General features: G+C 38.9%; 1 protein-coding gene and 1 long non-coding RNA gene across 8 annotated transcripts in view; one reads left to right on the top strand and one right to left on the bottom strand.

Annotated features, from left to right (window-relative positions):
• frmpd2 (FERM and PDZ domain containing 2) overlaps positions 1–12,500 on the bottom strand; it is a 423,788-nt gene that overhangs the window by 371,303 nt on the left and 39,985 nt on the right. For 2 of the 6 annotated variants that reach the window (XM_073918009.1, XM_073918008.1), the window contains exons 26-30: positions 10,593–10,785; positions 9,348–9,559; positions 5,924–5,990; positions 4,584–4,751; positions 1–1,750 (exon numbers count right to left, since the gene is read on the bottom strand). The exon at positions 1–1,750 is cut by the window's left edge and continues 821 nt beyond it. The exons of 1 other annotated variant lie outside the window; for it this stretch is intronic. In XM_073918009.1, the coding sequence (XP_073774110.1) occupies positions 4,702–4,751; positions 5,924–5,990; positions 9,348–9,559; positions 10,593–10,785 (522 nt within the window). In that variant the 3' untranslated portion in view covers positions 1–1,750; positions 4,584–4,701. Of the gene's footprint in view, positions 1,751–4,583; positions 4,752–5,923; positions 5,991–9,347; positions 9,560–10,582; positions 10,786–12,500 lie in introns of all 6 variants that reach the window. 3 more of the 6 variants (XM_073918011.1, XM_009306390.5, XM_073918010.1) reach the window with 2 other exon arrangements.
• The window catches only part of LOC103911892 (uncharacterized), a 117,582-nt gene that overhangs the window by 74,494 nt on the left and 30,588 nt on the right, over positions 1–12,500 (top strand). For both annotated transcript variants that reach the window (XR_012387775.1, XR_012387774.1), the window contains one exon: positions 4,595–4,711. This is a non-coding gene — a long non-coding RNA (uncharacterized lncRNA). The remainder of the gene's footprint in view (positions 1–4,594; positions 4,712–12,500) is intronic.

The following is a 12,500-nucleotide window of genomic DNA, read 5'->3' as shown; positions in this document are numbered from 1 at the left end:
TAATCTAAAAATGTTTATATGATTTATTTACAATAGAGTTTGTAAAGTAGGTTGTAAAGTTCTCTTCTAGTAGATATATCATATGGGAGACTTGCTTTGTTTACCAAATAAGTGGATCTAATTGTATTTGCATTGTAAACATTAGATAACAATTAAAAAGTCATTATTTTTTATTTCATATAGCAAGTTTTTAGTTATGATACTCCCAAATTTATTCTGCATGAAGTTTTTTTTAAACAATTCTACGCAGAAATAGCTAAAAATGTCCGCAGATTCTGTCTGGCCTAATCTGGTTGGCTGGTTTTAGCTGGTTGACCAGCCTGGTTTTTAGAGGGGTTTTGGCCATTTCCAGCCTAGTCTTAGCTGGTCAGACTGGTGATGACCAGCTAAAATCAACTAAAACCAACCTGGTTTAAGCTGGATATAGCTGGTTTTGGCAGGGCTCCCAGCTTGGTTAGGCTGGTCAAGCTGGTTTTAGCTGGTCATCTCCCACCCTGACCAGCTAGGACCAGGCTGAAAATAACTGGAAACCAGCCTGGAAAAGGCAAAAATCCCTCTAATACCAGGCTGGTCAACAAGCCTATGATGGTTCAAGCTGTTTTTTTCAGCAGGGTAATAGGTTATCAATTCATTTGTAATACAGGTGTCTGGATTTTACACTGGAGTTTACACAGACTCCATTAATCATTGACAAATCTTTTATAGGATTTGTATTATAGTGGATAAACCTGTTTAGACTTAAAGTGTTATTCATACCAAAGCTGAAAGAAAAACTGGTTCATTTTGTCTCCAATCCCTGCTTTCGAAATCTTTATTTTTAAAGGGTTAACCTTAAAGTAGTGATCCACAAAAATGCTTTACTGTAACCAAACATATAGTTTAATATTAAACTATTAATATGATGATGATATAAGCTGAAACATGAATTACACAGAGCACTATATCTTCTGTTTTCGAGAAATACAATGTTTCTACAGCTTCAGCTTGTTTAAAGGCACAATATGTACGTTTTTTTTTAATTAAAATACAATAGAACAGCGTTATATATTTTGCTAACCGATGTACTTGGATTATTCTAAGTGTTTGTAAGAATGTTCGTAATCATCCATTTTAACTAGTGAGACAGGCTGTGTGTTGAGGTTAATGACGCTTTTCTAGAAAACAGGGAAACGGCAGCGAGGCTTTAATATGTTGTGTGTTTTATTAGCCTGCACAGGGCAGCATTATAACAGAAGACGAAAATGTATTTAGTCCTCTCCATGTGATCGCGAGCTGCCGCTGCTTTCATCTCACTCATCCCTTATCAGCAATTGCTTTAGCGTTTCACTTGTTCACTTCATAGCTTTGTCTTCCTCTGCTTCATACTAGCATGATAATAAGTGTTTAGCTGATAATAATGCTTTAGCTCATCCATCAACATGATTTCTGCAGGAGTCCGACAGGATGTAATGAAGACCACAACTCCCTTGATTCCAAACTTAGTCACGCCCTCATCAAACTATGCCTTTGTTTGTTGTGAATACACTCCCTCTAGTGGAGAAAATGACATACTGTGCCTTTCAAGCATGTCACGATTTCTATTTCTTGACTTTGTTTCAAACGTGCTTTAATCAGGATTGAAATTGTGGCGCATCACTAAAACAAGGACGTCATGCAGCTTGCCTTTTCATCCAGTCCTGTAAAAGTCCAGTAAAGCGCAGAAACCAGTTGCCATTAAGACTTCAGACTCTCCTTCTGTTCTTGAGAGAACCTGCAGACACAAACAGAACAGAAAGCTGATTTGTTAAAGCGCAGTGCCAGTTCTTATAGTAAAGCCTAAAATGTTGAGTCTCGGTGTGACTAGATTAAGAGCTGAGATCCTGCACTTCATGACCTTGCTTTTACAAGTTTAGGATTATCCCTAGAAAGCCTTTACAACCTGCTTTGTACATTTTGTGAGTGTCCGTGTTGGATACTACTAGTATTTGATGTATCTGTAATTTATCTGAGTATTTTTATTTTATTTAAAATCTCTACGTTTTCGAAATCAAATAAATTGTATCCCGCTCAGAGATGAACAAACAAGCTGAATTTGATCAGGTAACCTGCCTGGTTTATACTTCTGCGTCAAGTGACCGTCGTAACCCACGGCGCATGCAACGCCCGTAGCTGTGCATTTATACTTCTGCGCGCTGTCTCTGTTGGTCTGCATTAACTCTTCTGAAACGCTAGTTGGCAGTGAGGTGTAAATGTTCCTCTGTGTCGAGTTTCTTCGCTGCTGTTTTGCTTTTCCTGAACACTTCCGGGATGTACAAGTGGCTCAAACTCGCTCATTTTGAGGCAGGAACCGGCGGACGTACAACAACTTTAACCATGAGGTAAACACAGAACAAAACTTTCCATCCGGAGCTGCTTCACGGGACTCCACACTTGTAAACAGTCGCTACATCAGGCTCGCACCATTCGCCTGGCTCTCAGTTCCGCCCAGACTCGTCAGTGCTACCAAGCCGACCAATCACAGAGCTTGCGCTACGCGTCGTTGCGACGTGTAGTTACATTTTTTTGAGAGGTACACGTCAGCGATGCTGACGGCCACGGCGAAGGGCTATGCGTCAGCGCTGTAGCATTCGCGTGCGTTTGACGCAGAAGTATAAATCAGCCTTTAAATCCTTTCACAAATTGCACTAAACAATTTATTTGTGAATTTGACTGAAATGTTGACGGATCAGCAACTTACTGATTCAAATGAATTGCTCAAAGTGAGTCTCACATGTTTTCACTTGAATTATTATGAATTATACAGCCTGATCTCACGAGGAAACTTAAGTATTTTACGTTTTGCCAGTTTAGTGGCTAATTTGTACGAATTCGTACGATTTCAGTCGAACGAAAATGTACGATTTAAAAAGGAGGCGTGGCACCCACCCCTAACCCCAACCAGCATTGGGTGATGGGCAAATCGAACTAAATTGTACGAATTAGATCGTACGAATTCATATGAATTAGCCACTAAATCAAAAAAGTTACGAATTGCCGTGAGATTGTGTTGGAATTATCAGTGTGGTTATTAGAGTATGACAAATTTTGTCAATTGCAAAATGAGCATTTAATAGTAAACTCCTTTTACTTTTATTAATAAAGTCAAAATGTAGTACTTTGACTCAAATAATATTGAAAAGGAGGATTTAATATTTCCACTGGAGTAATGTTTTATAAGGGTGTTTCTACTTTTACTCAAGGGCCTAATTTATGCACTGTGTAAATGTTTGGCAGCACAGTGGCTCAGTGGGTCGCCTTACAGCAAGAAGGTCACTGGTTTGAGTCCCAGCTGGGCCAGTTGGCATTTCTGTGTGGAGTTTGCATGTTCTCCCCGTGTTTGTCGTGGGTTTCCTCCGGGTGCTCCGGTTTCCCCCACAGTCTAAACACACGCTATAGGGGAATTGGATAAACCAAATTTGTTGAGAGTTTGTGTGTTTTCCAATACTGGGTTGTGGCTGGAAGGGCATCCACTATGTAAAACCTATATTAGATTAGTTGGCAGTTCACTCCACCGTGGCGACCCCTGATGAATAGTGACTAAGCTTAAGAAAAATGAATGAATGTCTAAATGTTATTCTTTGTGTGCATCTTGTATTCATTATTTCCTCACAAGTATAGCAACACCAGTAAATGATGACCTTTTGATATTTTGTTGGTATGCGTGAGAAGAACAGCTCATAAATCACACAGAATAAAGAATTTTGAAAATGTAAAAATGCAGATAGCTTCCTGTGAGTGTTGAGATTAGAATTAGGGTTGGGGGACGAGGTCAGAACATACAGTCCATACAGTATAAAAATCATTACGTCTGTTGGAAGTGCCTATATTAATAGCTGTACAAGTGTAAGTGTGTGTGCATTGCAAATTTCTCATACTCTGCAACACAAATCTTAATAACTAAAGAATAACTAATTAAAACAAATTCATATACAGTTAGTATTGAACACTTCATGTTGTTTTATTTTTGGGAATAATATTTCTGAAGGAGCTGGGCCATTCTACAGCTTGATTTTTTTTTCTCTGAAAGCATCTGAGAGTCTCCATGGCTGTGTTTTGGATCATTTTCTTGCTGAAATGTCCACCCTGGTCCACCTCCTGCTAATGTAGATGTTGAACTGAAGCAGCTGATGTTCATTGAGGAAGCGCAGAGGCTTGCTGAAAAAGATTTCAGCTGCTGTCTGGGCTTTCACTGCCAAACTACACCTCCCTTTCTTCATGTGTTCAATACTTTTTCCTTATGTCATTTCATTTTATTATGCACAACTTCATTTGTAAACTAATTAGATTTGTTTTCTTTGCATATATGGATTTACTTGGTTGCTATCAACATCTGGTGAAAATTTCAAGACCTTTAGAAATATGTTTTCTGAGAAAAATGGTGGCATGTTCAATACTTATTTCCCCCCGCTGTATCTGTAACATTTGGGAAAGCCCCATAATAACACACATCAAATTATTTTGATCAATTCTCAAAAAGCAGCTATATAGAAACACTGATGTTTTATTTTAAAGAGCTCATTTGCATCATTCTTTTGATTAGTGAGAACTGATTTGAGTTTTCTAACCCTTTCTGAAGGATCCGTCCTGCTCTGGGATGATGCACTGATGCACTTCTCTGAGATGTTCGGTCCCCCCAGGAGAAGACCTTCATTGAAATGCTCCTTTGACTTGATCAGTCATGCTTCAGCTGCAGGTCAGTTGGCCTATTTTCTCTGATACTGCTGGAAGTGTTCCTAAACAACATTAAACATGGTTCCACATTACTGTAAACACTGATTTTTGTCTTTTAAAACATTAATAAGTGATATATCTGCATCATGGGATAAACTATTTGGATTAACTTTGTAAGTCCACAAAGCAGTGATTCTGCAATGACATTTTTCCATTTTTGAATATGTTTTATAATATTATTTCTGTAATTCATTACTCCATATAATGCTTCAGAAGTCATTCTAATATGAGGATTTGCTGCTCATTAGTAACCTTCATTTTAATTTGAACTCCAGTAATGATCAATAAATGCTGAAATTGGTTGTGCTATTTAAAATTTTTGTGGAAATCTTTTGGAGATTCTTTGATGAACAAAACAAAAAGGCAGTGAAACCTGGTTTAACATTTCTGTCTCATTTAATACATGATCATATCTTTGCTGAATAAAAGCCTTGATTTCTTTAGTCTAGTTTCTTTATGAAAACATGTTTTTAACACGGCGACGCAATGGGTAGCACGTTCGCCTCAAGGCAAGAAAGTCGCTGGGTGGCTGGTTCGATCATCGGCTCAGTTGGCGTTTCTGTGTGGAGTTTGCATGTTCTCCCTGCGTTCGCGTGGGTTTCCTCCGGGTGCTCCGGTTTCCCCCCACAGTCCAAAGACATGCGACGCAGGTGAATTGGGTAGGCTGAATTGTCCATAGTGTATGAGTGTGTGTGTGTATATGTTTCCCAGAGATGGGTTGCGGCTGTAAAAACTTGCTGGATAAGTTGGCGGTTCATTCCGCTGTGGCGACCCCGGATTAATAAAGGGACTAAGCCGACAAGAAAATGAATGAATGAATGAATGTTTTCAACACTGGAAATCAGAAGTGATTCTTGAGCTCAAATCATCATATTTTCAACATTTCTGAAAGATCATGTGACCCGAAAGACTGAAGTGATGATGCTGAAAATTCTGCTTTGCATCTCATGATAAAATTACACTAATAATTTACAACAATTTTAAAAATATTACAGTTTTAACAACATAATAACATGGTCAGCTGTTTATGAACTATATAAATGAAATGAAAACATTAGTGAACATGAGACTTTTTCAAAAACATTTTCACACATCTTAAACTCCCCATACTTCTATATGAATATTCAGTGAATAACATGAAGTCTCTGGAGGTTTTGGGTTATGTTTAGAGTACCTTGAGCGGGACGGCAGAGAAGCATCCGCACTTCTGAAGGAGAATTCCTCAGTAACTGCAGGACGTGCTGCGGGGTCAGAGTTTAACAGTAAAGAAACATGTAAAGGCTGTAGTGCACAGTTGAAGGCAAAATTGTGAGACATCCTGTGAAAATTTACTTTCTTTTTAAAATACTTTCCAACAAGTGATGTATAACCGAGCCAAGAAAAGTCACCATATATCCAATGATATTTTTTCTTCTAGAGAAAGTCCTATTTCTTTTAGTTAAGCTGTAGGGATGTAACAATATTGTAAACACCGTCATACCGCAATAGTAATTTTTTTCAGTATTACCGTAGGCGCATGACTCAATGAAACTATATTTCTGAGAAAAGTTTGCTCAGGCGAATGAAGCGAACGGGAGGTAGCGGGAACTACAATTCCCATCAGCCCAGGCGTGGCCATCATCCTTTGCGGTCTGTTGTCGCTACAGATCCAGTAATGTGGAAATGGAGTGTGCTGCTAGTAGCGGGGAAGAAAAAGAGCTGGAAATGATCGAACCTAAATCGGGTTTTAAATCGGATGTGTGGAAGCATTTCGGTTTCTTTCTGAAAAGATACGAAAAATGAGCAAAGGTGACGGACAAAGACAAAAACAGTATGCAGGCACTGCCAGACTGTGGTGAAATATAAGTTGGGGAATACGACTAAAAACAGTCATGGGGACTGCAGAACACAGCACACTTGTTAGATTGATGCAGACATTGACTTGTACCGCAAAGAGACCTCTATCTCACTCATGGCTTGTCCTCTCAAGTGGTGGAAACACAATGCACAACGTTACCCACTGCTGTCAACCTTGGCTAAATCATATCTCTCTGTCCCAGAAACCTCAGTCCCAAATGAGAGGGTCCCAGCTTTTACCAGATTATAGTTATATGATAATATTCCTTAAAAAACCCATCTCTATCTAAGTGAGTGCGTGATTAAATGTTGAATGTGATGAGTTTTCAACAATAATAAATTGAAACTTTATTTTTTTTATATGGTTTAATAGTTTTTTGTTATTAAAATTGAAAAATTGAAGTTCCTGTTTGGAAACTTACAGATAGATGGCTAATTTGTATGTCATTGATATGTTCAGTGCTAAGGTAAATCAACACTTTTGGCACTTTTTTCGAGTCTTTTCATTAGTTTTGTTTTTCCTGTAAATTATTCAATAAGTACTGTACCGTGCCATTCATACTGAAGTATTATCGTACCGTGAAATTCTGATACCGTTACATCCCTATTAAGCTGGAATTAAAGCAGTTAAAATTTAAACAATTTTTAAGGTCAATACTATAAGACCTGGCTAATTAACATACAGTTGAAGTCAGAATTAGCCCTCCTGAATTATTCGCCCCCCTGTGTATTTTTCCCCAATTTCTGTTTAACAGAGAGAATATTTTTTTCAACACATTTCTAAACATAATAGTTTTAATTACTCATTTCTATTAACCGATTTCTTTTATCTTTGCCATGATGACAGCACATAATATTCGACTAGATATTTTTAAGATGCTAGTATTCAGCTTAAACTGACATTTAAAGGCTTAACTAGGTTAATTAGGCAAGTCATTGTATAAGAGTGGTTTGTTCAGGTGACAATTGAAAAACAATATTGCTTAAGAGGTCTAATAATATTGACCTTAAGATTTAAAAAAACAAAAAAATTAAAGCCAAACAAACAAACAAACAAAAAAGACTTTATTTGACTGAGAAAAAATATTGTGGGGAATACTGTGAAAATTTCTTTGCTCTATCAAAAATCACTTGATATACAACATATTTCACAAGAGGGCACATACATTTGACTTCAACTTTAGTTTAATGTCACTTCAAGTTGAATACTAGCCAGGCTTGACATTAACTCTTTTGATCACCAGCCAGTGTGGCTAGTATTTTTCCAACATTACTAGCCACAAGCCATTTTCACTAGCCACAATTTTGTTGTTGGGAAAATCAATTTTATATGCATAAATATGACTTTGACATGCTGAAATTACTTGATTTAGATGTTATGTCCACATGCCTCATTTATTTAACTTTTGTTGTGTATGAGCTTGCTCAGTGAGCATGAGTACATGGGTCATGATTTCATAGTGTTGTATTACAATTAGTTTTTACTTCACATGACTATTCAGAGCTTAAAGGATTTACCTAATTTATCTCGAACCACACTAAAAATAAATAAATATTTTTTAGCCACAAATTTTAAATAATGTGTCAAAACAAGCAAAATATAGCTGTATACTATACTGTTCATTCATTCATTTTCTTGTCGGCTTAGTCCCTTTATTAATCTGGGGTCACCACAGCGGAATTAACCGTCAACTTATCCAGCAAGTTTTTATGCAGCGGATTCCCCTTTAGCCGCAACCCATCTCTGGGAAACATCCACACACACACACTCATACACTATGGACAATTTAGCCTACCCAATTCACCTGTACCGCATGTCTTTGGACTGTGGGGGAAACTGGAGCACCCGGAGGAAACCCACACGAAGGCAGGGAGAACATGCAAACTCCACACAGAAACGCCAACTGAGCCGAGGTTCGAACCAGCGACCTTCTTGCTGAGAGGCGACAGCACTACCTACTGCGCCACTGCCTCGCCCTTACTATTCTGTTTATTTAACAAAAAAAATCTTAAAAAAAAAAAAAAGTTGACAGCAGTTACCTACACATAAAAGGAAAAGTCACTATCCTATATCCTGTTTAAATTATGATTTAAGCGAAAGCAACTGGTGCTGCTTACAAAAAGACCAATCTGGAGCTCTTGAAAGCAGCAGGACTGGGGATGCATGAACATCACTTTTTGTCTGGTCTATTTGAAAGAGAACCGATCACACCAGTTGCGTTTCCAGGCACGGTTGTTTTAAGCAAGGAAACGGGAGCGCGCATGTGTTTTAAACAGTCGCGCGCATCACATCAGCTGTTGGCGCGACTCGTTATCCTCTCATTCGGTATTCAACTGGCTTATTTTTGCCCGCACTAACAAAATTTGTCAGTCATACTGCTTCTTGATTCTAAGTCCCATTTGCACAAATATTGGGTCATCCTTATTGTCGAACCCTGCTTTTAGGAAAACTACAATTTAATAATAATTTTCAACCAGCCAAAGTGGCTAGTGGAGGTGGCTGTCTAACCTGCATTTGGCGGGTCGGCGGTTGTTAATGTAAAGCCCTGAATACTAGTATCTTGAAAAGCATTTAGTCAAATATTAAGTGCTGTAATTATGGCAAAGAAATCAGTTATTAGAAATGAGTTATTAAAACTATTATGATTAGAACTGTGTTAAATAGAAATCTCTGTTAAGTAGCAAATATTTTTAAAAGAATAATTTAAGAGGAGGGCTGATCATTTTGATTGAGCTGTATGTAGAGTGGCTGTAGTGTTTACCTGATAGGATAGGCCTTTAAGCGGCTCTCCGTTGATAGACAGAATGACGTCTCCCTCCTGGATCCTGCCGCTCTCCTCTGCCGGCTGACCTGGGAACAGTGTTTTTATCCTCACGATGGAGCCGCGGTCTCGAGACGTGTTCAGCTCTGAGATGAAGAAGCTGAAGCCCAGGCCGTTCAGCCTCTTCTTAAGCGTCACCTCCTGAATGTTGTCTGCGCACAGAATTAGAGCGCTTTAAAGCAGCTTCGGGGGGTTTTCTCACATTACCTGTGTGCGTAATCCCCAAGCGCAGCAGCACATATTGTGAAAAAACTTGAAGAGGTGGTCTCGGTACGCTTTTAAACGAACCCTGGAGCAGTTTGTTTGTGGTGAGAATATGATCCGTACTAAAACAGGTCCAACCACAAAAAGTACTGCGCGTTTTGGACTAATTCAGCTGCCGTAGGCCGATGCGCTGTGCATTATGGGATATGGAGGAAAATATTTGTTGACAGCGCTTTACCAACAGAGAGAGAGAGAGAGAGGGGAATACATTACCTGATGGATCGTTGGTAATATTTCCGCAAGATGAGCATGTCACAGTTTAGCTAAATTAATTCACGTCTCCTCCTGAAGTGACGAGCGATGCATTAAACACTGTTTTCCAGCCGCGCATCATTTTCGTAATGTATAGTTTGTCTAAAGCAGGGATACAATCAGCCAGCGCAGTCGTCCCTCCAGAGTAAAAGGTTTTGTTTACCTGCGGGAGTTCACTGGCATTTTCCCGCACGTGAATTCTGACCAATCAATAAGCAGTTTAGGAAATATGTTTAACAACATCTGGCCAATGAGAGATGTAGATTTTGTCAGATGACTGCATTTTGGTTCGTTTCAACTGGTTCGGACCAAAGCCAGCAGTGTGGTGTGAAAACGACCCAAAGACGGCAGAAAATGCAACAATGCATCATTTATTGCCCTTGGTCCAGACCAAGTGAAGCGAACTACAGATGTGAAAGCACCCTAAGAGCTCCAATTCGGCGACATTTACATTTATCTTGTGGATATTCCTCAGCGATTTAGTCACCAATGTTATATCTTGTGTCTGCCTTTTTTAACTTTAATATTTGCTGGTAGGGAGAATCTATTTCCACTAATGGTGTGACGTCACATGAAAACAACCAATTGCGGCAAAACATTGAATTCAATATACAATATATCAAATATACAACATTGCCCAGCCCAACCCAGTGCTTTACTTTTTATTACCGTCCGACACAAAGCTGTAGTCTCTGGGCTTGATGTTGAAGGGTCTGGTCATGGTGATGGCAGGACAGCTCTTTCTGGCCTGTGTTCCAGCAGGACCGGGTGTGCAGATGGAGAGAGTGTTCCGTAGTTGAGGGCTTCCAGGCCCTCGCTGAAGCATAGAGCCGCCATCCCGCTCCAGAACCAAACCCACAACCTGCAAACACACACATACTATCACTAATATCAAACCAGCTAAAGCACGCTGGCTATTTCTCTAAAACTCTCATATGATTATTGAACAGTTGCACAAATTTCCAGAAGCCATGGCATAGTCTAAATATTCAGCTTTAAGGCCCGTTCACACCGGGACACTTCTTGCTTCTGCTTTTTGTTGACGTTTAACTCATCGTGACTAAACAAAGGGTGCATCAGGCATCAGTCATTTTCAAGAAATGTCTCATGCTTGCTTTTTTGTTTTGATGCTTCAAAAACTTCTCCACTCATCAGATCAGCACTTTTGTTCACATGCCCGGAGATGCTGAAGTTACAGTAAACACCACTTGGAGGCGCTCAAGCGCAAAACGGTCAATGTGATCCCAGTTTCACTTTCACTCAATAAAGAAGATGCTGCATCAAGGCAAGATGAATGTGGAGCTGCTTTTTTCATTGGTGTCTGAGCTCTATCATAAACACAACAGCAACTACAATCATTTCTGTAGGAGTGGAGAGTAGCAAATAGCATTAGATAGTGAGTTTCATTCACTTTTCTTTCCATACAAGTTCATTAAGCGTCAACTATAGTCAGGGGCTAATTTTGCACAATATTCAATGCTGATGAAAATCGACTATTTGATTGGATACAGAAACACGTTTAAAGGGCACCTAGGTTACCCCTTTTTTTCAGATTTAATATAAGTCTTTTGTGTCTCTAGAATCTGTATATAAAGTTTATAAAGTGACTTAAAGGAAAAAGGTCTCACCTAGCGTTTGTGAGAAATACTACAGTAAGAACTAATCTTTACTAATCAGAATTTGTTGTGAAGTTTGATGAGTCACACACAATATCGTTACAAAGTTCGAGCGCGTGCACACACACACACAGATACACACGCACACCGCAGCTGACACACACACACACACACACAGGCAGGCAGACAGACAGAGTGCGTTTAGCACTGTTTTTGCACTCGAGTGTGACAGGATACAGGCTAATCTCCACTGCTGTGTGGATATCTGTTATGCTAATGTACAAAATAAACCTGATTTAACTTCCACAAACCGGGATTGAAGCGTCTTCTTTTATAATTGTTCTGTGCTAAAGTAAAGCTGCAGTAAAACGCTGTAATTAATTACACACGTGCACTGTTTTAAAACACTTTAAACATGTGAAACTCACTCTTAATCACATTTGATGATGATATATGATCCTAGCGAACAGAACAGACCTTTTATTCCCGGTTGCTTTGCGTATGTCTGCCTGGTCTTGTGGACGTAAAGTTGCGGACGGTCTAAAAACCGCTCTAATTGGTCCACCGTTTTTATGTTGTTAAATTGAAAAAAAAGGACTGGGTGTGTTTATATCAACCCAATATAATGGTCTATACACTATATATACACATATGTTTGTCCAAATAGCTTGAAAAGTAGATTTTTCACCATAGGTGCCTTTTAAGATAAACCAGAGTGAAAAGCATTCCAGTGTGTATGAGTCTTTAGTGTTGTTTTTTCTCCCCCAACATATTCACTATAGACTGTAATGGAAAAGAGCTGCTTCAATATTATTTGAAACGTTTTGTTTTGTATTTTACACAAGAAATAACACCAACAATATTTTTAAAAACGACATTAATCATTTTAAATGCCTGAAGCAGTAATGGCTTGAGTAGTATAATATAGTGAGAATATGGAGCCCTTATTTTATTCAAAGGT

Source organism: Danio rerio, chromosome 12 (assembly GCF_049306965.1).
Source record: "Danio rerio strain Tuebingen ecotype United States chromosome 12, GRCz12tu, whole genome shotgun sequence".
In the NCBI taxonomy this organism is placed as follows: domain Eukaryota; kingdom Metazoa; phylum Chordata; class Actinopteri; order Cypriniformes; family Danionidae; genus Danio; species Danio rerio.
Note: the sequence above shows the minus strand (reverse complement) of the source record. Positions and strands in the feature narration are given on the sequence as shown.